Source organism: Anas acuta, unplaced genomic scaffold, assembly GCF_963932015.1.
Source record: "Anas acuta unplaced genomic scaffold, bAnaAcu1.1 SCAFFOLD_341, whole genome shotgun sequence".
Classification (NCBI taxonomy): domain Eukaryota; kingdom Metazoa; phylum Chordata; class Aves; order Anseriformes; family Anatidae; genus Anas; species Anas acuta.
This window is the reverse complement of record NW_027076275.1, coordinates 4321-29183: the sequence shown is the minus strand read 5'-3', so window position 1 is coordinate 29183 and position 24863 is coordinate 4321. Positions and strand designations below refer to the sequence as shown.

The following is a 24863-nucleotide window of genomic DNA, read 5'->3' as shown; positions in this document are numbered from 1 at the left end:
TCGGGGTGGTTTGGGGACGTTTATTTAAAGGATGTTGGGGGCGTTTTGGGGTGTTTGGGGGGGTTAGGGGGAGATTTGGGGCATTTGAGGGGTGTTCGGGGGTGTTTGGGGGTGTTTTGGGGCGTTTTGGGGCATTTTGGGGAGGTTTGGGGCATTTTAAGGGCGTTTATTTGGAGGCGTTTGGGGGCGTTTTTTGACGTTTGGGGAGCGTTTGGGGGTGTTTGGGGGTGTTTGGGGGGCGTTTTTTGGGGGTTTAGGGGGAGATTTGGGGCATTAGGGGGGTGTTCGGGGATGTTTTGGGGCAATTTGGGGCTTTGGGATCATTTTGGTAGGTTTGGGGTATTTTAAGGGAGTTTATTTGGAGGCGTTTGGGGGCGTTTTTTGACGTTTGGGGGCATTTTGGAGGTTTGGGGGGAATTGGGGGTGTTTTGGGGGGGCTAGGGGACTTTTGGGGGGTTTGGGGTGGTTTGGGGCATTTTGGGGGCATTTATTTGGGGGGTGTTGGGGGGTATTTGGGGGTGTTTTGGGGTGTCTTGGGGGTCTTTGGGGGCATTTTGGGGGTTTGGGGCATTTTGGGGCGTTTTGGGGGCATGCTGGGGGCGTTTGGGGTGTTTGGGGGGGTGGGGGCGTTTTGGGCCATTTTGGGTGGTTTTGGGGCCATTTTGGGGTTTTGGGGGACGCTTTGGGGGATATTTTGGGATTTTGGTTTTTTTGGGACACTGGGACATTTGGGGACATTGGGGTCGTTTATTTGGGGACATTTGGGGACATTTGGGTGGTTTGGGGGACATTTTCGGGTGTTTGAGGGGCCATTTTGGGTGGTTTTGGGGCCATTTTGGGTGGTTTTGGGCCATTTTGGGGCTTTTGGGGGGATATTTTGGGATTTGGGGATTTTGGGGCCATTTTGGGGCTATTTGGGACCATTTGGGTGGGTTTGGGGGACATTTAGGGTGGTGTTGGGGCCATTTTGGGTGTTTGGGGGGCCATTTGGGGTGCTTTTGGGCCATTTCGGGTGCTTTTGGGGCCATTTTGGGGCTTTTGGGGTTATATTTTGGGATTTGGGTTTTTGGGACCATTTTGGGGCCAATTTGGGACCATTTGGGACCAATTGGGTGGGTTTGGGGGCCATTTTGGGGGGTTTGGGGGAAATTTTGGGGGTCCATTTCGGGTGATTTTGGGTTCTTTTGGGGTTATATTTGGATTTGGGGTTTTGGGACCATTTTGGGTCATTTTGGGGCAATTTGGGACCATCCTTGCCCTCCTTGCCCCGCAGGCCCCCCCAGAAGACGACGCGGCCACCCCGCGGCCCCCGGTGACGTCCCCGCGCCCCCCCCGGGCCACCAAACGTCCCCAAATTTCCCCAAATCCCCATTTGGGGGCCCCAAAACCACCCAAAAAGCCCCGGCTGGCCCCGGGGGGCCGCTGTCCCCAAATGTCCCCAAATTCGTGTCCCCAGACGACCCCAAATTCGTGTCCCCAAACCTCGAGGACCTCCAATTTGTCCTCGTGTCCCCAAACGTCCCCAAATTCGTGTCCCCAAATGTCCCAAACGTCCCCAAATTCGTGTCCCCAAATGTCCCAAACGACCCCAAATTCGTGTCCCCAAACCTCGAGGACCTCCAATTTGTCCTCGTGTCCCCAAACGTCCCCAAATTCGTGTCCCCAAATGTCCCCAAATTCGTGTCCCCAAACCTCCTCGAGGTCCTCAAACCCCTCCCCATGTCCCCAAACGTCCCCAAATCCCCAAATATCCCAAATGTCCCCAAATCTGTGTCCCCAAACCTCCTCGACCTCCTCCACCCCATGTCCTCCAACCTCCTTGACCTCCTCGAGGTCCTCCAAGCCACGACCTCCAAAATCGAGGTCCTCCAACCCAACCTTGTGTCCCCAAATGTCCCCAAATTTGTGTCCCCAAACCTCCTTGAGGTCCTCCAACCCATCCCAACCTCCTCCAACCTCCTTGACCTTCTCCAACCCATGTCCTCCAACCTCCTCCAGGTCCTCCAAGCCATGTTCTCAAAGGTTGAGGTCCTCCAACCCATCTCCACCTCCTCCAACCTCCTCCACCTCCTCCACCCCACCTCCTTCAACCTCCTTGAGGTCCTCCACCCCATGTTCTCAAAGGTCCTCCAACCCATCCCCGTGTCCTTCAACCTCCTCCAACTCTTGTCCTCAAACCTTGAGGTCCTCCAACCCATCCTCATGTCCTCCAACCTCCTCGACCTCCTCCAATTCTTGTCCTCCAACCTCCTCAAGGTCCTCCAACCCATCCCAACCTTCTCCAACCTCCTCCAACCCATGTCCTCAACCGTCTTCAAGGTCCTCCAAGCCATGTTCTCAAAAGTTGAGGTCCTCCAACTCATCCCAACCTCCTCCAACCTCCAAAAACTCTTCCAGCCCACATCCTCCACCCTCCTTGAGGTCCTCCAAGCCATGTCCTCAAACCTTGAGGTCCTCCACCCCATCCAACCTCCTTCAACCTCCTCAACCTCCTCCAACCCACATCCTCCAACCTCCTCGAGGTTCTCCAAGCCATGTCCTCAAACCTTGACGTCCTCCACCCCATCCCCATGTCCTCCAACCTCCTCAACCTCCTTGAACTCTTGTCCTCCAACCTCCTTGATGTCCTCCAAGCCATGTTCTCAAAAGTTGAGGTCCTCCAACCCATCCCAACCTCCTCCAACCTCCTCAATGTCCTCCAACTCTTGGCCTCCAACCTCCTTGAGATCCTCCAACCCATCCCAACCTCCCCCAACCTCCTCCAACCCATGTCCTCCACCCCCATTGAGGTCCTCCAACCCATCTCCACCTCCTCCAACCTCCTCCACCTCTTCTCCTCCACCCTCCTCGAGGTCCTCCAACCCATGTCCTCCAACCTCGAGGTCCTCCACCCCATCCCAACCTCCTCCAACCTCCTCAACCTCCTCCACCTCTTCTCCTCCAACCTCCTTGAGGTCCTCCACCCCATCCCAACCTCCTCAACCCTCCTCAACCTCCTCCAACCCATGTCCTCCACCCCCGTTGAGGTCCTCCAACCCATCCCCTTGTCCTCCAACCTCCTCCAACTCTTCTCCTCCAACGTTCTCCAGGTCCTCCAACCCATCCTCATGTCCTCCAACCTCCTTGACCTCCTCCACCCCACATCCTCCAACCTCCTTGAGGTCCTCCAACTCTTGTCCTCAACCCTCTTTGAGGTCCTCCAACCCATCCCAACCTCCCCCAACCTCCTCAACCTCCTTGAACTCTTGTCCTCCAACCTCCTTGATGTCCTCCGAGCCATGTTCTCAAAAGTTGAGGTCCTCCAACCCATCCCAACCTTCTCCAACCTCCTCCACCCCACATCCTCCAACCTCCTTGAGGTCCTCCAAGCCATGTCCTCAAAGGTTGAGGTCCTCCAACCCATCTCTACCTCCTCCAACCTCCTCAACCTCCTCCAACCCATGTCCTCCACCCCCGTTGAGGTCCTCCAACCCATCCCAACCTCCTCCAACCTCCTCCAACTCTTCTCCTCCAACGTTCTCCAGGTCCTCCAACCCATCCTCATGTCCTCCAACCTCCTTGACCTCCTCCACCCCACATCCTCCAACGTCCTCCAGGTCCTCCAACCCATCCCCACCTCCTCCATCCTCCAAGAACTCTTCCAACCCATGTCCTCAAAGCTCATCGAGGTCCTCCAAGCCATGTCCTCAAACCTCGAGGTCCTCCACCCCATCCCAACCTCCTCCAACCTCTTCAAGGTCCTCCAACTCTTGGCCTCCAACCTCCTTGACCTCCACCCCACATCCTCCAATGTCCTTGAGGTCCTCCAAGCCATGTTCTCAAACCTTGAGGTCCTCCACCCCATCCCAACCTTCTCCAACCTCCTCCAACCCATGTCCTCCAATGTCCTCCAGTTCCTCCACCCCATCTCCACCTCCTCCAACCTCCTCCAGGTCCTCCAACTCTTGGCCTCCAATGTCTTCAAGCTCCTCCACCCCATCCCAACCTCCTCCAACCTCCTCCAACTCTTGTCCTCCAACCTCTTTGAGGTCCTCCAAGCCATGTCCTCCACCCTTGAGGTCCTCCAACCCATCCCAACCTTCTCCAACCTCCTCCACCCCACATCCTCCAACCTCCTTGAGGTCCTCCAACTCTTGCCCTCCAACCTTGATGTCCTCCAACCCATCCCAACCTCCTCCAACCTCCTCAACCTCCTCCAACCCACATCCTCCAACCTCCTCGAGGTTCTCCAAGCCATGTCCTCAAACCTTGACGTCCTCCACCCCATCCCCATGTCCTCCAACCTCATTGACCTCCTCCAACTCTTCTCCTCCACCCTCCTTGAGGTCCTCCACCCCCTCCCCACCTCCTCCACCCTCCTCCACCTCTTCTCCTCCCCCCTCCCCGACCTCCTCCAACCCCTCCCCACCCCCTTGCCCTTACTCCCTCTCCCCCCACGACCTCCTCCTCCTCCCCGACGGCTCCCCCCCGGGCCTCCCGGCCACCCGCTCCATTTTGGCCACCTCCTCCCCCGTTTTGGAAGCCATGCTGGCCGGCTCCTTCCCCGAGGCCCACCAGGACGCCGTGGCCTTCCTCCAGGCCCCCCGCCGCCCCCTCCTCCTCCTCCTCCACTACCTCCACGGCTGCCGGGGCCCCCCCTGCCCCCAATTGTCCCCCCCAATCCACCCGGGGGCGGCCGACGGCGCCGTGGCCTTGGCCCGCCGCTACCTGGTGGCCGGTTTGGAGGGGACGCTGGCCACCGCCTTGGTGGCCCCCCCGGCCACCCTCTGGGCCCTGGCCGAGCGTTGGGCTTGCGTCCCCTTGGCCACCAGGGCCACCGGGCTCCTCCTGGCCGGGTCCCCCCCCCGGGTGGCCCGGAGCCTGGCCCAGGTGGCCCGGGTGGCCCGGTGGCCGGGGATTTTGGCCAAGGCCTTGGCGGTCGCCTTGAGCCCCCCCGGGCTGGGGCCCCGCTTGGAAATGGGGGAGCCCTGGGGGGGGGGGGACCCCTTGGTGGGGCCGTTTCGGGGTTTTGGGGACCTGCGGGGAGGTTTTGGGGACCCCCCCGAGGATTTGGGGGACACCTCCGAGGATTTTGGGGACCCCAAGGGGGGTTTTGGGGACCCCCAGCAGGATTTTGGGGACTCTCAGGGGGGGTTTGGGGACCCCCAGCGGGATTTTGGGGACCCCGAGGGGGGTTTTGGGGACTCCCAGGGGGATTTTGGGGACCTCCAGATGGATTTTGGGGACCCCCCCGAGGATTTTGGGGACCTCCAGGAGGACCTCAAGGAGGTTGAAGAGGATTTTGGGGACCCCCAGGAGGATTTTGGGGACACCTCCGAGGATTTTGGGGACACCTCCGAGGACCTCAGGTCTACCCAGGAGGATTTTGGGGACCCCCAGGAAGACTTTGGGGACTCCCAGGAGGATTTTGGGGACAGCTGGGGGGGTTTTGGGGACCTCCAGGAGGATTTTGGGGACTTTGGGGACACCTCCGAGGACCTTGGGGACCTCCAGGACCTCCAGGATGATTTTGGGGACCCCCAGGAAGATTTTGGGGACCCCCAGGTGGATTTTGGGGACCCCCAGCAGGATTTTGGGGACCCCCGTGAGGATTTTGGGGACACCCTTGAGGATTTTGGGGACTCCTCCGAGGATTTTGGGGACCTCCAGGACCTCCAGGAGGATTTTGGGGACCCCCAGGAAGATTTTGGGGACTCCCAGCAGGATTTTGGGGACCCCCAAGAAGATTTTGGGGACCCCCAGGTGGATTTTGGGGACCCCCAGGAAGATTTTGGGGACTCCCACGAGGATTTTGGGGAACCCCAGGAAGATTTTGGGGACCCCCGGGAGGATTTTGGGGACCCCCCGATGGAGGTGGAGGGACCCCCCTGAGCCCCCCCCCCAGGGACCTCCTCTGGGGACATTTCGGAGACTTTTGGGGACCCCTCCCAAAAAATGGGGACACGGAGGCCGGGGGTGGCCTCCAGGAGAAATTTGGGGACCCCCCAGGAGAATTTTGGGGACCCCAAGGGGAGGTCGGGGACCTCCAGGAGAAATTTTGGGACCTGCAGGAGAATTTTGGGGACCCCCAGGAGAATTTTGGGGACCTCCAGAAGGTGTCGAGGCCAATTTTGGGTGACAAAAAGGAGGCCGAGGACCTCCAAAAAAATTTTGGGGACCTCCAAAAAGTTTTGGGGACCTCCAAAAAAATTTTGGGGACCTCCAAAAAATTTTGGGGACCTCCAAAAGTTTTTGGGGACCTCTTTGGGGACCTTGGTGGCCTCCAGAAGGTGTCAAGGCCAATTTTGGGTGACAAAGGCGAGGCTGAGGACCTCCAAAAAATTTTGGGGACCTCCAAAAAATTTTGGGACCTCCAAAAAGATTTTGGGGGACCTCAAAAAAAATTTGGGGACCTCCAAAAATTTTGGGGACCTAAAAAAATTTGGGGACTTCCAAAAAAATTTTGGGACCTCCAAAAAATTTTGGGGCCGCCAAAAAATTTTGGGGACCTCCAAAAAATTTTGGGGACCTCCAAAAAGACCTCGGTGGCCTCCCCGGGCAAGCGGAGGCCCGAAAAGGAGGCCCCACGTTTTTGGGGTGAAAAACGCGGTTTTTGGGGCCCTTCCCCCCCCCCGGGTGACCAAAAATGGGGAGCCCCAAATTTTGGGGGGGGGATGGGGAAAAAGGGGAGGGGGAGGGGGCTGGGTTTTGGGGCGATTTCCCGGGGTTTTGGGGCCGCGGTTGTAGCGACGCACAATAAAGGAGGTGAAATGGCTGCGGGGGGCTCTGCCCCATAGATTCTGGGGGGCGCTGCCCCATAGATCCCTGCCCCATAGATCCCTGCCCCATAGATCCCTGCCCCACAGATTCTGGGGGTCCCAGCCCCACACATCCCAGCCCCACATATTCCGGGGGTCCCTGCCCCATAGATTCCTGCCCCATAGGTCCCTGCCCCACACATTCTGTGGGTCCCAGCCCCATAGATCCCAGCCCCATAGGCCCCAGCCCCATAGATCCCAGGGGTCCCTGCCCCATAGATCCTTGCCCCACACATTCTGTGGGTCTCAGCCCCACAGATCCTCGCCCCACAGATTCTGGGGGTCCTTGCCCCATAGATCCCTGCCCCATAGATCCTAGCCCCACAGGTCCCTGCCCCACAGATTCTGGGGGTCCCTGCCCCACACATCCTGGGGGTCTCAGCCCCACATATTCCGTGGGTCCCTGCCCCACACATCCCAGCCCCATAGATTCTGGGGGTCCCAGCCCCACACATCCCAGCCCCACACATCCCGGGGGTCCCTGCCCCATAGATCCCAGCCCCATAGATCCCAGCCCCATAGATCCCTGCCCCACACATTGTGGGGGTCCCAGCCCCACAGATCCTGGCCTCATAGATTCTGGGGGTCCTTGCCCCATAGATTCCTGCCCCATAGGTCCCTGCCCCACACATTCTGTGGGTCCCAGCCCCATAGATCTCAGTCCCATAGACCCATAGATTCCAGCCCCACACATTCCTGCCCCACATATTCTGTGGGTCCCTGCCCCACACATCTCAGCCCCACAGATCCCAGCCCCACAGATTCCGTGGGTCCCTGCCCCATAGATCCCAGCCCCACAGGTCCCTGCCCCACACATCCTGGGGGTCCCAGCCCCACATGTTCCGTGGGTCCCTGCCCCACATATTCTGGGGGTCCCTGCCCCACACATCCCAGACCCACACATTCTGTGGGTCCCAGCCCCACAGATCCCAGCCCCACAGGTCCCAGCCCCATAGATTCTGGGGGTCCCAGCCCCACAGATCCCTGCCCCACACATTCCGGGGGTCTCAGCCCCACACATCCCTGCCCCACACATTCCGGGGGTCCCTGCCCCATAGATCCCTGCCCCACACATCCTGGGGGTCTCAGCCCCACAGATCCCTGCCCCATAGATTCTGGGGGGCGCTGCCCCATAGATCCCTGCCCCATAGATCCCTGCCCCACACATCCCAGGGGTCTCAGCCCCACACATTCCATGGGTCCCTGCCCCACAGATCCTCGCCCCACACATTCTGGGGGTCCTTGCCCCATAGATCCCAGCCCCACAGGTCCCTGCCCCACAGATTCCGGGGGTCCCTGCCCCATAGATCCTTGCCCCACACATTGTGGGGGTCCCAGCCCCACAGATCCTGGCCCCACAGATTCTGGGGGTCCTTGCCCCATAGATCCCAGCCCCACAGGTCCCTGCCCCACATATTCCGGGGGTCTCAGCCCCACAGATCCTCGCCCCACAGATTCTGGGGGTCCTTGCCCCATAGATCCCAGCGCCACACATCCTGGGGGTCTCAGCCCCACACATTCCATGGGTCCCAGCCCCACAGATCCCAGCCCCACACATTCTGGGGGTCCCAGCCCCATAGATCCCACAGGTCCCAGCCCCACACATCCCAGCCCCACACATCCCGGGGGTCCCAGCCCCATAGATCCCTGCCCCATAGGTCCCTGCCCCATAGATCCCAGGGCCACACATCCCGGGGGTCCCAGGCCCACACATCCCAGCCCCACAGATCCCTGCCCCATAGATCCTATAGGACCCTGCCCCATAGATCCCTGCCCCATAGATCCCATAGATCCCATAGATCCCATAGATCCCAGCCCCACACATTCCTGCCCCATAGATCCCTGCCCCATAGGACCCAGCCCCACACATCCCATAGGCCCCAGCCCCACAGATCCCAGCCCCATAGATCTCTGCCGCATAGATCCCATAGGTCCCAGCCCCATTGATCCCACAGATCCCTGCCCCACACATCCCAGCCCCACACATCCCAGCCCCATAGATCCCTGCCCCATAGATCCCTGCCCCATAGATCCCTGCCCCATAGATCCCTGCCCCACACATCCTACAGATCCCAGCCCCATAGGACCCTGCCCTATAGATCCCTGCCCCATAGATCCCATAGGTCCCAGCCCCATAGATCCCCGCCCCATAGATTCCAGCCCCATAGATCCCTGCCCCATAGATCCCTGCCCCATAGATCCCTGCCCCATAGATCCCAGCCCCACAGATCCCAACCCCATAGACCCCTGCCCCATAGATCCCATAGGTCCCAGCCCCATAGATCCCTGCCCCATAGATCCCCGCCCCATAGATCCTGCCCCATAGACCCCTGCCCCACACATCCCTGCCCCATAGATCCCTGCCCAATAGATCCCTGCCCCACACATCCCATAGGTCCCAGCCCCACACATCCCAGCCCCACACATCCCAGGGGTCCCAGCCCCATAGCTCCCTGCCCCATAGATCCCATAGGACCCTGCCCCACACATCCCAGCCCCATAGATCCCTGCCCCATAGATCCAAGCCCCATAGGTCCCAGCCCCACACATCCCAGCCCCACACATCCCAGCCCCATAGATCCCAACCCCATAGATCCCCGCCCCATAGATCCCAGCCCCATAGATCCCAGCCCCATAGATCCTGCCCCATAGATCCTATAGGTCCCAGCCCCATAGATCCCCGCCCCATAGATCCCTGCCCCATAGATCCCAGCCCCATAGATCCCAGCCCCATAGATCCCAGCCCCATATATCCGAGCCCCATAGATCCCCGCCCCATAGATCCTGCCCCATAGATCCTGCCCCATAGATCCTGCCCCACACATCCCGGGTTCCCCCCCCCCTTCCCTCCCCCCCCCCCCCCCCATTTTTGGGATCCCCCCCCCGGATCCCCCCCCCCCCCCCCCCCCCCCCGTGCCCCTCCCCCCGGGGCCGCCACTTCCATATTTGGGCATCGCGGGGCCGCGGGGGGGGGGCGGGGCCGGGGGGGCCCCACCCGGAGCCACCATGGAGGAGCTGGGTAAGGGCGGGGGGACCCCAAAACTGCCCCAAAACTGCCCCAAAACTGCCCCAGAGGGACCCCATAGCGACCCTATAGGGACCCCATAACCGCCCCATAGGGACCCTATAGAGAACCCATAGGGACCCCATAGAGACCCTATAGGGATCCCATACGGACCCCATAACTGCCCCATAGAGACCCCATAACTGCCCCACAGGGAGCCCAGAGGGACCCCATAGCCGGCCCTATAAGTGACCCTATAGCCCCGACCCTATTGCCAAGACCCTATAGCGACCCTATAGATGCCCTATAGCCAGCCCTATAGCCCCGACCCTATAGAGACCCCATAGGGACCCCATAACTGCCCCATAGAGACCCCAGAGGGACCCCAGAGAGACCCCAGAGGGACCCTATAGAGACCCTATAGCTGGCCCTATAGTCGGCCCTATAAGCGACCCTATAGCCAAGACCCATAGCGACCCTATAGAGACCCCAGAGAGACCCCATAACTGCCCCATAGCGACCCCATAACTACCCTATAGGGACCCCATAACTGCCCCATAGGGACCCCATGGAGACCCCATAGCTGGCCCTATAAGCGACCCTATAGCCCCGACCCTATAGCCAAGACCCCATAGAGACCCTATAGAGACCCTATAGAGACCCTATAGCCCCGACCCTATAGGGACCCCATAGGGACCCCATAACTGCCCCATAGGGACCCCAGAGAGACCCCATCGGGACCCTATAGGGACCCTATGGCCGGCCCTATAGTCGGCCCTATAAGCGACCCTATAGCCCCAACCCTATAGAGACCCCATAGAGACCCTATAGTGACCCTATAGCTGCCCTATAGCCCCGACCCTATAGCCGAGACCCCATAGAGACCCCATAGGGACCTCATAGGGACCCCATAGAGACCCCATAACTGCCCTATAGGGACCCCAGAGGGACCCCAGAGAGACCCTATAGCGACCCTATAGCGGGCCCCATAAGTGACCCTATAGCCCCGACCCTATAGCCCTGACCCTATAGCGGCCCTATAAGATACCCCATAGAGACCCTATAGCTGCCCTATAGCCAGCCCTATAGCCCCGACCCCATAGAGACCCTATAGAGACCCCATAGAGACCCCATAGGGACCCTATAGAGACCCTATGGCCGGCCCTATAGAGACCCTATAGCCCCGACCCTATAGCCACGACCCCATAGTGACCCCATAGAGACCCTATAGCTGCCCTATAGATGCCCTATAGCCCCGACCCTGTAGCCTAGATCCTATAGAGACCCTATAGGGACCCCATAGGGACCCCAGAGGGACCCCAGAGAGACCCTATAGGGACCCCATAGCCGGCCCTATAAGGGACCCTATAGCCCTGACCCTGTAGCCAAGACCCTATAGCGACCCTATAGCTGCCCTATAGCTGACCCTATAGCCCCAACCCTATAGCGGCCCTATAGAAACCCTATAGAGACCCTGTAAAGACCCCATAGCTGCCCTATAGCCGGCCCTATAAGCGACCCTATAGCCCCGACCCTATAAGCAATCCTATAGCCCTGACCCTATAGGTGCCCTATAGCCCCGAACCTATAAGACCCCATAGAGACCCTATAGCCAGCCCTATAAGCGACCCTATAGCCCCGACCCTATAGCCAAGACCCCATAGTGACCCCATAGAGACCCTATAGAGACCCTAAAGCCCCGTCCCTATAGCAGCCCTATAGAGACCCCATACAGACCCCATAACTGCTCTATAGGGACCCCAGAGAGACCCCAAAGGGACCCTATAGTCGGCCCTATAAGCTACCCTATAGCCCCGACCCTATAGCTGAGACCCTATAGAGACCCTATAGAGACCCCATACAGACCCTATAGCTGCCCTATAGCCCCGACCCTATAGCCAAGACCCCATAGAGACCCCATAACTGCCCTATAGGGACCCCAGAGGGACCCCAGAGAGACCCCATAGGGACCCTATAGCCAGCCCTATAAGTGACCCTATAGCCCCGACCCTATAGCCAAGACCCTATAGCGACCCTATAGAGACCCCATAACTGCCCCAGAGAGACCCCATAGGGACCCTACAGCCAGCCCTATAAGTGACCCTATAGCCCTGACCCCATAGAGACCCTATAGAGACCCCATAGGGACCCCATAACTGCCCTATAGGGACCCCAGAGGGACCCCATAGCCGGCCCTATAAGTGACCCTATAGCCCCAACCCTATAGTGGCCCTATAGAGACCCTGTAGAGACCCTATAGGGACCCTATAGCTGCCCTATAGCCCCGACCCTATAGCCGAGACCCCATAGAAACCCCATAACTGCCCCATAGGGACCCCAGAGAGACCCCATAGGGACCCCATAGCGACCCTATAGCGGGCCCCATAAGTGACCCTATAGCCCCGACCCTATAGCCAAGACCCTATAGCGACCCTATAGATGCCCTATAGCCGACCCTACAGCCCCGACCCTATAGCAGCCCTATAGAGACCCCATAGAGACCCCATAACTGCCCCAGAGAGACCCCTTAGGGACCCTATAGCCAGCCCTATAAGCGACCCTATAGCCCCGACCCCATAGAGACCCTATAGAGACCCCATAGGGACCCCATAGAGACCCTATAGAGACCCTAAAGCCCCGACCCTATAGCGGCCCTATAGAGACCCCACAGGGACCCCATAGCGACCCTATAGCCGGCCCTATAGTCGGCCCTATAAGTGACCCTATAGCCCCGACCCTATAGAGACCCTATAGAGACCCTGTAGAGACCCTATAGGGACTCTATAGCTGCCCTATAGCCCCGACCCTGTAGCCAAGACCCTATAGAGACCCTATAGAGACCCCACAGGGACCCTATAGCCAGCCCTATAAGCGACCCTATAGCCAAGACCCCATAGGGACCCTATAGAGACCCCATAGGGACCCCAGAGAGACCCCAGAGGGACCCTATAGAGACCCTATGGCCGGCCCTATAGGCAACCCTATAGCTGTCCCTATAGCCCTGACCCCATACCCGACCCTATATCCCGTCCCTATACAATCCCTATAGCCTGACCCTATAGCCCCAACCCTATACCAGCCCCTATACCTGACCCTATAACCCTGACCCTAAAACCCCGTGACCCCATAACCCCATGACCCCATAACCCTGATCCCATATGCCCGACCCCATAACCCCTGACCCTATAAACCCCATAACCCCGACCCCCATAACCCCCTGACCCCATAACCCCATGACCCTATAACCCCTGACTCCATAACCCCTGACCCCATAACCCTGACCCCATAACCCCTGACCCTATAACCCCTGACCCTATAACCTCATAGCCCCGACCCCATAACCCCCTGACCCCATAACCCCCTGACCCCATAACCCCCAACCCCATAACCCTGACCCTATAACCCCATGATCCTTGACCCCATAACCCCTGACCCTGTAACCCTGACCCTATAACCCCTGACCCCATAACCCCATAACCCCTGACCCTATAAACCCGTGACCCTTGACCCCATAACCCTTGACCCCATAACCCCATAACCCCGACCCCATAACCCCTGACCCTATAACTGACCCCATAACCCCTGACCCCATAACCCCAACCCCATAACCCCATAACCCTGACCCCATAAACACCTGACCCCATAACCTCATAGCCCCGACCCCATAACCCCCTGACCCCATAACCCCTGACCCCATAACCCCATAACCCCTGACCCCATAACCCCTGACCCCATAACCCCATAACCCTTGACCCCATAACCCCATAACCCCCTGACCCCATAACCCTGACCCCATAACCCCTGTCCCCATAACCCCATAGCCCCTGACCCTATAACTGACCCCATAACCCCTGACCCCATAACCCCATAACCCTGACCCCATAACTCCCTGACCCCATAACCCCTGACCCTATAACCCCATGACCCTATAACCCCATGACCCTACAACCCCTGACCCTATAAACCCCAACCCCACAACCCCATAACCCTGACCCTATAACCCCATAACCCTTGACCCCATAACCCCCTGACCCTATAACCCCAACCCCATAACCCCTGACCCCATAACCCCTGACCCTATAACTGACCCCATAACCCCTGACCCCATAACCCCATAACCCTGACCCTATAACCCCTGACCCCATAACCCCTGACCCTATAACCGACCCCATAACCCCGTGACCCCATAACCCCGCAGACGCCCTATTGGCTGACCTCGAGGTCACGACCTCTCACCTCGCCCGGAGGCCCCGCCCCCCCGCCGACCCCGTGAGATTTGGGGCCGTTTCGGGACTTTTTGGGGTTTTGGGGATTTTGGGGCCTTTTGGGGTCTTTTGGGGTCTTTTGGGGTCTTAGGGGTTTTGGGGGTTTTGGGGGTTTTTGGGGTCATTGGGGTATTTAGGATTTTGGGGTCATTTGGGGTTTTTGGGGTCGTTTAGGGTCTTTTGGGGTCTTTGGTTATTTGGGGTCGTTTGGGGTATTTGGGGTCATTTCGGATTTAGGGGATTTTGGGGTCTTTTGGGGCCTTTTGGGGCCTTTTGGGGTCTTTTGAGGTCTATGGGGGTCAGGGGGGCTTTGGGGATTTAGGGGATTTTTGGGTCATTTGGGGTCTTTTGGGGTCATTGGGGATTTTGGGGTCGTTTGGGGTATTTGGGGTCATTTGGGATTTAGGGGATTTTGGGGTCTTTTGGGGTCTTTTGGGGCTTTTTGGGGTTTTTGGGGTCTTTGGGGTTTTGGGGGTTTTTGGGGTCATTGGGGTATTTAGGATTTTGGGGTCATTTGGGGTATTTGGGGTCATTTAGGATTTAGGGGATTTGGGGGTCTTTTGGGGCCTTTTGGGGTCTTTTGGGGTTTTGGGGGGTCATTTAGGATTTAGGGGATTTTGGGGTCTTTTGGGGTGTTTGGGGATCTGGGAGCTTTGGGAATTTAGGGGATATCAGGGTCATTTGGGGTATTTGGGGTCGTTTGGGATTTAGGGAATTTTGGGGTCTTTTGGGGTCTATGGGGATCTGGGGGCTTTGGGGATTTACGGGATATTGGGGTCATTTGGGGTCATTTGGGGTTTTTGGGGTCGTTTAGGGTCTTTTGGGGTTTCTGGGGTCATTTGGGGTATTTGGGGTCATTTGGGATTTAGGGGATTTTGGGTCCTTTTGGGGTCTTTTGAGGTCTATGGGGGTCAGGGGGCTTTGGGGCTTTAGGGGATTTTGGGGTCATTTAGTGTCTTTTGAGGTTTTGGGGTATTTGGGGTCATTTGGGGTATTTGGGGTCGTTTGGGATTTAGGGGATTTTGGAGCCTTTTGGGGTCTTTTGGGGCCTTTTGGGGTCTATGGGGGTCAGGGGGCTTTAGGGATTTAGGGGATTTTGGGGTCATTTGGTGTCATTTGGGGTTTTTGGGGTCGTTTAGGGTCTTTTGGGGTCTTTGGGGATTTTGGAGTCATTTGGGGTATTTGGGGTTGTTTGGGATTTAGGGGATTTTGGGGTCTTTTGGGGTCTTTTGGGGCCTTTTGGGGTCTTTTGGGGTCTATGGGGTTCGGGGGGCTTTGGGGATTTAGGGGATTTTGGGGTCATTTGGGGTTTTTTGGGGTCATTTAGGGTCTTTTGGGGTCTTTGGTTATTTGGGGTCGTTTGGGGTATTTGGGGTCGTTTGGGATTTAGGGGATTTTGGAGCCTTTTGGGGTCTTTTGGGGTCTTTGGGGTTTTGGGGGGTCATTGGGGTATTTAGGATTTTTGGGTCATTTGGGGTTTTGGGGGCCTTTTGGGGCCTTTTGGGGTCTTTGGTTATTTGGGGTCGTTTGGGGTATTTGGGGTCGTTTGGGATTTAGGGGATTTTGGGGTCTTTTGGGGTCTTTGGGGGTTTTCGGGGGGTCATTTAGGATTTAGGGTCTTTTGGGGTCATTTGGGGGTTTTTGGGGTATTTGGGGGTCATTTGGGGATTTTGGGGTCGTTTGGGATTTAGGGGATTTTGGGGTCTTTTGGGGTCTTTTGGGGTCAGTGGGGGTTGGGAAGCTTTGGGGATTTAGGGGATATTGGGGCCTTTTGGGGTCATTTAGGGTTTTTGGGGTATTTAGGGTCTTTTGGGTTCTTTGGGGATTTTGGGGTCATTTGGGGTCATTTGGGGTATTTAGGATTTTGGGATCTTTTGGGGTCATTTGGGATTTGGGGGATTTGGGGGTCATTTGGGGTCATTTGGGGCATTGGGATCCTTTAGGATTTCGGGGATATTGGGGTCTTTTGGGGTCTTTTGGGGTTCTTTGGGGTCTTTTGGGTTCTTTGGGGCCGTTTGGGGATTTTGGGGCCGTTTTGGGGTTATTTGGGGCCTTTTTGGGGTCGGGGGGGAGCCGTTAACCCTTCGCCTGCCGCCCCCAGCCCCCGAGCTCGCCCCCGGCTGTGGGGTCGGAGAGGGACCAAGTCTACAGGTACGGGGTCCTTATGGGGTCAGGGGGCGTTATGGGGTCAGGGGTCATGGGGTGGGGTCATGGGGTCATGGGTTATGGGGTCATGGGGTTATAGGGTCATGGGGTTATGGGGTCAGGGGTCATGGGGGGCTATGGGGTGGGATTTTGGGGTTATGGGGTCATGGGGTTATGGGGTTATGGGGTCAGGGTTATGGGGTCAGGGGTCATGGGGGCGGGGGGTGGGGTTTTGGGGTTATGGGGTTTTTGGGGTTTTGGGGTTATGGGGTCAGGGGTCATGGGGTTATGGGGTTATGGGGTCACAGGGTTATGGGGTCAGGGTTATGGGGTTTTGGGGTTATGGGGTCATGGGGTCAGGGTTATGGGGGTCGTTATGGGGTTGGGGGTCATGGGGTGGGGTTATGGGGTCACAGGGTTATGGGGTCAGGGGTTATGGGGTCAGGGGGGTTATGGGGTCATGGGGGTTATGGGGTTATGGGGTCGGGGGTTATGGGGTTATGGGGTTATGGGGTCATGGGGTCAGGGGGTGAGGTTATGGGGTCAGGGGTCATGGGGGCAGGGGGTGGGGTTTTGGGGTTATGGGGTCACAGGGTTATGGGGTTATGGGGTCAGGGGGTTATGGGGTTATGGGGTTAAAGGGTCATGGGGTTATGGGGTTATGGGGTTATGGGGTCATGGGGTTATGGGGTCACAGGGTTATGGGGTCATGGGGTTATGGGGTCAGGGGTTATGGGGTCACAGGGTTATGGGGTCACAGGGTTATGGGGTCAAGGGTTATGGGGTCATGGGGTTATGGGGTCATGGGGTCACAGGGTTATGGGGTTATGGGGTTTGGGGGTTATGGGGTCAGGGTTATGGGGTCAGGGTTATGGGGTCATGGGGTTATGGGGTCATGGGATTATGGGGTCATGGGGTCATGGGGTTATGGGGTCATGGGGTCATGGGGTTATGGGGTCATGGGGTCAGGGGGTTATGGGGTCATGGGGTCAGGGGGTGGGGTTTTGGGGTTATGGGGTTATGGGGTTATGGGGTTTTGGGGTTTTGGGGTCATGGGGTCATGGGGTCATGGGGTCAGGGGTTGGGGGGTCATGGGGTTAAGGGGTTATGGGGTTATGGGGGTCACAGGGTTATGGGGTCACAGGGTTATGGGGTCAGGGGGTCATGGGGTTATGGGGTCAGAGGGTTATGGGGTCATGGGGGTCAGGGGTCATGGGGTTATGGGGTCAGGGGTTATGGGGTTATGGGGTCGGGGGTCATGGGGTCATGGGGTTTTGGGGTTATGGGGTCATGGGGTTATGGGGTCAGGGTTATGGGGTCATGGGGTTATGGGGTCACAGGGTTATGGGGTTATGGGGTCATGGGGTTATGGGGTCATGGGGTCATGGGGTTATGGGGTTATGGGGTTATGGGGTCATGGGGTCAGGGGGTGAGGTTATGGGGTCAGGGGTCATGGGGGCAGGGGGTGGGGTTTTGGGGTTATGGGGTCATGGGGTTAGGGGGTCAGGGGTTATGGGGTTATGGGGTCGGGGGTTATGGGGTCACGGGGTTATGGGGTCAGGGGTTATGGGGGTCAGGGGGTCATGGGGTGGGGTTATGGGGTCACGGGGTTTATGGGGTTGGGGGGTTATGGGGTTATGGGGTCATGGGGTTTTGGGGTTATGGGGTTATGGGGTCATGGGGTTATGGGGTCACAAGGTTATGGGGTTATGGGGTTATGGGGTCATGGGTCATGGGGTGGGGTTATGGGGTCAGGGGGTTATGGGGTTTTGGGGTTATGGGGTCACAGGGTTATGGGGTCAGGGGTTATGGGGGGTTATGGGGTCATGGGGTTATGGGGTCATGGGGGCGGTGGGTGGGATTTGGGGGTTATGGGGTTATGGGGTTATGGGGGTCAGGGTTATGGGGTCATGGGTCATGGGGTCATGGGGTTATGGGGTCAGTGTTATGGGGTTATGGGGTTTGGGGTTATGGGGTCATGGGGTTATGGGGTTAGGGGGTTATGGTGTTATGGGGTCATGGGGGCGGGGGGTGGGGTTTTGGGGTCATGGGGTTATGGGGTCAGGGGTTATGGGGTCAGGGTTATGGGGTCGGGGGTTATGGGGTCAGGGTTATGGGGTCAGGGGTTATGGGGTCAGGGGGTGGGGTTTTGGGGTTATGGGGTTATGGGGTCAGGGGTTATGGGGTCAGGGGGTTATGGGGTCAGGGGGTTATGGGGTTATGGGGTCAGGGGGTTATGGGGTCGGGGGTTATGGGGTGGGGTTATGGGGTCGGGGGTCATGGGGTCAGGGTTATGGGGTCACGGGGTTATGGGGTTATGGGGTCACGGGGTCATGGGGTCATGGGGTCATGGGGTCATGGGGTCATGGGGTCATGGGGTTATGGGGTTATGGGGTCAGGTTATGGGGTTATGGGGTTATGGGATCAGGGGTCATGGGGTGGGGTTATGGGGTCATGGGGTTATGGGGTTATGGGGTCAGGGGGTGGGGTTTTGGGGTTTTGGGGTTATGGGGTTATGGGGTCAGGGGTCATGGGGTTATGGGGTTATGGGGTTATGGGGTCATGGGGTTATGGGGTTATGGGGTTATGGGGTTATGGGGTTATGGGGTTATGGGTTATGGGGTCAGGGGTTATGGGGTCAGGGGGTTATGGGGTTATGGGGTTGGGGGGTTATGGGGTCATAGGGTCATGGGTTATGGGGTCAGGGGGTTATGGGGTCACAGGGTTATGGGGTCATGGGGTCATGGGGGGCTATGGGGTGGGATTTTGGGGTTTTGGGGTTATGGGGTCATGGGGTGGGGTTATGGGGTTATGGGGTTGGGGGTTATGGGGTCATGGGGTCAGGGGTTATGGGGTCATGGGGGGCGGGGGGTGGGGTTTTGGGGTTATGGGGTCATGGGGTTATGGGGTCGGGGGTTATGGGGTCAGGGGTTATGGGGTTATGGGGTCACAGGGTTATGGGGTCAGGGGGTTATGGGGTCAGGGGGTTATGGGGTGGGGTTATGGGGTCGGGGGTTATGGGGTCAGGGGTCATGGGGTGGGGTTATGGGGTTATAGGGTCAGGGGGTTATGGGTCGGGGTTATGGGGTCATGGGGTTATGGGGTCAGGGGTTATGGGGTTATGGGGTCATGGGGGTTATGGGGTCAGGGGGTTTTGGGGTTATGGGGTTATGGGGTCATGGGGGCGGGGGGTGGGGTTTTGGGGTTATGGGGTTATGGGGTCGGGGGTCATGGGGTTGTGGGGTCGGGGGGTTAAGGGGTCATGGGGGTTATGGGGTCAGGGTTATGGGGTCATGGGGTTATGGGGTTGGGGTTATGGGGTCATGGGGTTATGGGGTTATGGGGTTGGGGGGTTATGGGGTCATGGGGTCATGGGGTTATAGGGTTATGGGGTTATGGGGTCAGGGTTATGGGGTCAGGGGTTATGGGGTCAGGGTTATGGGGTTATGGGGTTTTGGGGTTTTGGGGTTTTGGGGTTATGGGGTCAGGGGTTATGGGGTCATGGGGTCATGGGGTTATGGGGTCATGGGGTTATGGGGTCACGGGGTTATGGGGTTTGGGGGTTTTGGGGTTATGGGGTTATGGGGTCAGGGTTATGGGGTCAGGGGTCATGGGGTTGGGTTATGGGGTCACAGGGTTATGGGGTCGTTATGGGGTCGGGGGTCATGGGGTGGGGTTATGGGGTCAGGGGTTATGGGGTCAGGGGTTATGGGGGTGTGGTTATGGGGTCACAGGGTTATGGGGTCAGGGGTTATGGGGTTATGGGGTTTTGGGGTTATGGGGTTATGGGGGTCAGGGTTATGGGGTCATGGGGGGCTATGGGGTGGGATTTTGGGGTTATGGGGTTATGGGGTCAGGGGGTTATGTTATGGGGTCACGGGGTCACGGGGTCATTGGGGGTTATGGGGTTATGGGGTTATAGGATTTGGGGGATTATGGGGTCACGGGGCTATGGGGTCATGGGGTTATGGGGTCATGAGGGGTTATGGGGTTATGGGGTTATGGGGTCACGGGGTCACGGGGTTATGGGGTTTTGGGGTCGCCCCCAGCGCGGTGCAGAAGCCCCCCGCCCCCCGCCCGCCCCCGTCCCCCGGCCTGGGGGACCTGGACCGGCTCCTGCGGGACCTCAGCGCCACCCACAGCTGCATCGCAGGTACCCAAAATCCCCCGAATTCACCCCAAAACCCGCCCCGGCGACCCCGGGAACAGCTTCGGCCGCCCCAAAAACCCCCCGGACCCCAAATCCCAGAGAATTAGCCCCAAAAATGTCCCCAAGACCCCAAATCCTACTAAATTGACCCCAAATCCTATTAATTTGACCCCAAATCCCACTAAATTGACCCCAAATCCCACCAAATTGACCCAAAATCCCAACAAATTAACCCCAAATCCCAACAAATTGACCCAAATCCCAATAAATTGCCCCAAATTCCAACCGATTGACCCCCAAAATGTCCCCAGGACCCCAAATCCTACTAAATTGACCCAAAATCCTATTATTTTGACCCCAAATCCCCCGAATTCACCCCAAAACCCGCCCCGGCGACCCCAGAAACGGCTTCAGCCACCCCAAAAACCCCCCGGACCCCAAATCCCAGAGAATTAGCCCCAAAAATGTCCCCAAGACCCCAAATCCTACTAAATTGACCCCAAATCCTATTAATTTGACCCAAAATCCCCCGAATCCGCCCCAAAACCCGCCCCGGCGACCCCGGAAACGGCTTCGGCCGCCCCAAAAACCCCCCGGACCCCAAATCCGCCCAAATCCCAGTGAATTAGCCCCAAAAATTTCCCCGGGACCACAAATCCTACTAAATTGACCCAAAATCCTATTAATTTGACCCCAAATCCCAAGAAATTGACCCAAAATCTCAACAAATTGACCCCAAATCCCAACAAATTGACCCAAATCCCAACAAATTGACCCAAATCCCAATAAATTACCCCAAATCCCAACAAATTGACCCCCAAAATGTCCCCGGGACCCCAAATCCTACTAAATTGACCCAAAATCCTATTATTTTGACCCCAAATCCCCCGAATCCGCCCCAAAACCCGCCCCGGTGACCCCGGGAACGGCTTCGGCCGCCCCAAAACCCCCCGGACCCCAAATCCGCCCAAATCCCAGTGAATTAGCCCCAAAAATTTCCCCTGGACCCCAAATCCTACTAAATTGACCCAAAATCCTATTAATTTGACCCCAAATCCCAAGAAATTGACCCAAAATCCCACCAAATTAAACCCAAATCCCAACAAATTGACCCCAAATCCCAACAAATTGACCCAAATCCCAATAAATTACCCCAAATTCCAGCCGATTGACCCCAAAATGTCCCCATGACACCAAATCCTACTAAATTGACCCAAAATCCTATTAATTTGACCCCAAATCCCAACAAATTACCCCAAATCCCACCAAATTAACCCCAAATCCCAACAAATTAACCCAAATCCCAATAAATTACCCCAAATTCCAGCCGATTGACCCCCAAAATGTCCCCAGGACCCCAAATCCTACTAAATTGACCCAAAATCCTATTATTTTGACCCCAAATCCCCCGAATCCACCCCAAAACCAGCCCCGGCGACCCCGGAAACGGCTTCGGCTGCCCCAAAAACCCCCCGGACCCCAAATCCACCCAAATCCCAGTGAATTAGCCCCAAAATTGTCCCCGGGACCCCAAATCCTACTAAATTGACCCCAAATCCTATTAATTTGACCCCAAATCCCAACAAATTGACCCCAAATCCCAACAAATTGACCCAAAATCCCAACAAATTAACCCCAAATCCCAACAAATTGACCCAAATCCCAATAAATTACCCCAAATTCCAGCCATTTAACCCCAAAAATGTCCCTGGGACCCCAAATCCTACTAAGTTGACCCAAAATCCTATTAATTTGACCCCAAATCCCCGAATTCACCCCAAAACCCACCCCGGCGACCCCAGAAAGGGCTTCGGCTGCCCCAAAAACCCCCCGGACCCCAAATCCCAGAGAATTAGCCCCAAAAATGTCCCCAAGACCCCAAATCCTACTAAATTGACCCAAAGTCCTATTAATTTGACCCCAAAATCCCCGAATTCACCCCAAAACCCACCCCGGCGACCCCGGGAACGGCTTCGGCCGCCCCAAAAACCCCCCGGACCCCAAATCCCAGAGAATTAGCCCCAAAAATGTCCCCAAGACCCCAAATCCTACTAAATTGACCCAAAATCCTATTAATTTGACCCCAAATCCTAAGAAATTGACCCAAAATCCCAACAAATTGACCCCAAATCCCAACAAATTGACCCAAATCCCAATAAATTACCCAAATCCCAGCGAATTGGCCCCAAAAATGTCCCCGGGACCCCAAATCCTATTAATTTGACCCAAAATCCTACTAAATTGACCCCAAATCCTATTAATTTGACCCCAAATCCCAACAAATTGACCCAAAATCCCAACAAATTGCCCCAAATCCCAACACATTGACCCCAAAACCCCCTTTTCTCACCCCAAAATCCTATAATGACCCTAAACCTCTCCATTGACCCTAAAACCCCATTTCTCACCCCAAAACTCCCTCCTTGACCCCAAACCCTCTTATTTCACCCCAAACCCCCCTTTTCACCCCAAATCCTCCCTTACTGACCCCAAAACCCCCTTTTCTCACCCCAAAAGCCTTCATTGACCCCAAAACCCCGTTTTCTCACCCCAAAACCCTCCATTGACCCCCAAACCCCCTTTTCTCACCCCAAAACCCTTCATTAACCCCAAAACCCCCATTTCTCACCCCAAAACCCATTTTTTCACCCCAAAACCCTTCATTGACCCCAAAACCCCCATTTCTCACCCCAAAACCCTTCATTGACCCAAAACCCCCATTTCTCACCCCAAAACCCTTCATTGACCCCAAAACCCCCTTTTCTCACCCCAAAACCCTTCATTAACCCCAAAACCCCCATTTCTCACCCCAAAACCCTTCATTAACCCCAAATCCCCTTTTCTCACCCCAAAACCCTTCATTGACCCCAAAACCCCCATTTCTCACCCCAAAACCCTATATTCACCCCAAAACCCCTTTTCTCACCCCAAAACCCTTCATTGACCCCAAACCCCATTTTTTCACCCCAAACCTTTCTTTTTCACCCCCACTCCCCCCTTTTTTCACCCTAAAACCTCTCCGTTGACCAAAATCCCCCTTTTTCACCCCAAAATCTTCTGCCCCCCAGACGAGCTCCTGGCCCAGGCCCCTCCCCCCCCGAGGACGGAGCCCGCGGACGAGGAACCCCCCCCTCGGTGAGCGACCCCAAAAACCCCAAATTTGGGGGTTTTCACCCCAAAAAAACACCCATTTTGGCTGTTTTTACCCCAAAACCCTATATTTCACCCCAAAACTCCCTCAGCCTCCAAAAACAAGGCCTCGAATCCAACTTCCACCATTTTGTCCTCAAAAAAAGGCCGAAATCCCAAAATTTTGAGGTTTTCCCCCACAAAAAAATCCTATATTTCACCCCAAAACACCCTGAAAACCCCAAAATACCCTAAAAACCCTAAAAACCCATTATTTCACCCCAAAACTCCCCCAGCCTCCAAAAAACAGGCCTCGAATCCCAACCACCACCATTTCGGCCTCCAAAAAAAAGGCCAAAATCCCAAAATTTTGAGGTTTTTCCCCTACAAAAAAATCCTATATTTCACCCCAAAACACCCTGAAAAACCCTAAAAAAAAAACTAAAAAACCCTAAATCCCACGATTTCACCCCCAAAACCTTCTTGGCCTCCAAAAAACGAGCCTCAAATCCAACCTCCACCATTTTGTCCTCCAAAAAAAAAGGCTGAAACCTCAAAATTTCGAGGTCCTTCCCCTATAAAAAAAGATAAATATTGTATCCCAAAACAATCTAAAATAACCCCCAAAACCCTAAATCCCACTATTTCACCCAAAACTCCCTCAGCCTCCAAAAAATGAGCCTCAAATCCAACCACCACCATTTTGTCCTCCAAAAAAAAGGCTGAAACCTCAAAATTTCGACTTCTTCCCCTCCAAAAATGATAAATCCCACCCCAAAACACCCTAAAAAAAACTAAAAAAATCCTAAAAAAACCCTAAATCCCCCGATTTCACCCCAAAACAGCCCTCCCCTCCCGGCCTCCACGGCCACCCAGGAGCTGGACAAGCTGATGGCCTCGCTCTCCGACTTCAACCTGCGGGGTCCGGGGGGTTTTGGGGTCGCCCCAAAATCCCCCCAAAAATTTGGGGGCCCCCCCCCCCCCCGGGGAGAGCCTCGACTCCATGCTGGGGCTGCTGCAGGAGGACCTCAAGCGCCAGGGGGTGCGTTTTGGGGCGTTTTGGGGCTTTTTGGCGATTTTGGGGTTTTTTTTGGGGTGGTGGGAGGAAAGGTTTTGGGGTTTGGGTTTTTTTTGGGGGGGTTTTTAGGGGGTTTTGGGGTTTTTAGGGGGTTTTGGGGTGGGGGTGAATACGGAGGGGGGGGGGGGAGGGGGGGGTAACAAAATGGGGTGGTCCTAAATTCGGAGTCACCCCAAAATGGGGTGACCCCAAATCCGGATCACCCCAAAATGGGGTGACCCCAAATTTAGGAGTGACCCCAAATCCGGATTGCCCCAAAATGGGGTTACCCCAAATTTAGGAGTGACCCCAAATC

At 56.5% G+C, this 24863-nt stretch overlaps 1 protein-coding gene and 3 long non-coding RNA genes across 69 annotated transcripts; 2 read left to right on the top strand and 2 right to left on the bottom strand.

Moving 5' to 3' along the window:
• Positions 1-1351: 1351 nt before the first annotated feature.
• On the bottom strand, positions 1352-4370 carry LOC137849232 (uncharacterized). Of its 31 annotated transcripts, XR_011091796.1 has the most exons (15): positions 4146-4281; positions 3924-4115; positions 3729-3860; positions 3429-3491; positions 3215-3326; positions 3120-3172; positions 2757-2945; positions 2547-2684; positions 2490-2516; positions 2215-2379; positions 1990-2154; positions 1783-1815; positions 1645-1692; positions 1519-1608; positions 1352-1482 (listed from the first exon to the last, which is right to left on the bottom strand). It is a non-coding gene; the product is annotated as an uncharacterized lncRNA (long non-coding RNA). The 31 variants fall into 31 exon arrangements; XR_011091807.1 differs by lacking the exons at positions 1645-1692; positions 1783-1815 and having other exon boundaries at positions 1519-1629; positions 1879-2067; positions 2155-2223; ... (1 more) ...; positions 3924-4088; positions 4215-4311; XR_011091809.1 differs by lacking the exons at positions 1645-1692; positions 1783-1815 and having other exon boundaries at positions 1519-1629; positions 1879-2067; positions 2155-2223; ... (1 more) ...; positions 3924-3995; positions 4182-4286.
• Positions 1739-6359, top strand: LOC137849229 (uncharacterized). Of its 35 annotated transcripts, XM_068668763.1 has the most exons (5): positions 1739-2100; positions 2185-2451; positions 2655-3194; positions 3360-3389; positions 3525-5378. In XM_068668763.1, the coding sequence occupies exons 1-5, from the start codon at positions 1804-1806 to the stop codon at positions 5271-5273; spliced, it is 2883 nt and encodes a 960-aa protein (XP_068524864.1). In that variant the 5' UTR covers positions 1739-1803; the 3' UTR covers positions 5274-5378. The 35 variants fall into 35 exon arrangements, with proteins under 35 accessions (XP_068524864.1, XP_068524834.1, XP_068524844.1 ...); XM_068668733.1 differs by having other exon boundaries at positions 2422-2522; positions 2790-2852; positions 2883-6359; XM_068668743.1 differs by having other exon boundaries at positions 1739-2028; positions 2125-2256; positions 2320-2451; positions 2655-5378.
• Positions 6080-6589, bottom strand: LOC137849233 (uncharacterized). 2 transcript variants are annotated; one of them, XR_011091817.1, is made up of 3 exons: positions 6489-6589; positions 6252-6411; positions 6080-6219 (listed from the first exon to the last, which is right to left on the bottom strand). It is a non-coding gene; the product is annotated as an uncharacterized lncRNA (long non-coding RNA). The 2 variants fall into 2 exon arrangements; XR_011091816.1 differs by having other exon boundaries at positions 6252-6350; positions 6450-6533.
• Positions 6590-9731: 3142 nt separating this feature from the next.
• Positions 9732-24570, top strand: LOC137849234 (uncharacterized). Its single transcript, XR_011091818.1, has 6 exons — positions 9732-9816; positions 14000-14070; positions 16168-16217; positions 20261-20364; positions 23430-23496; positions 24336-24570. It is a non-coding gene; the product is annotated as an uncharacterized lncRNA (long non-coding RNA).
• The last annotated feature ends 293 nt before the right edge of the window (positions 24571-24863 follow it).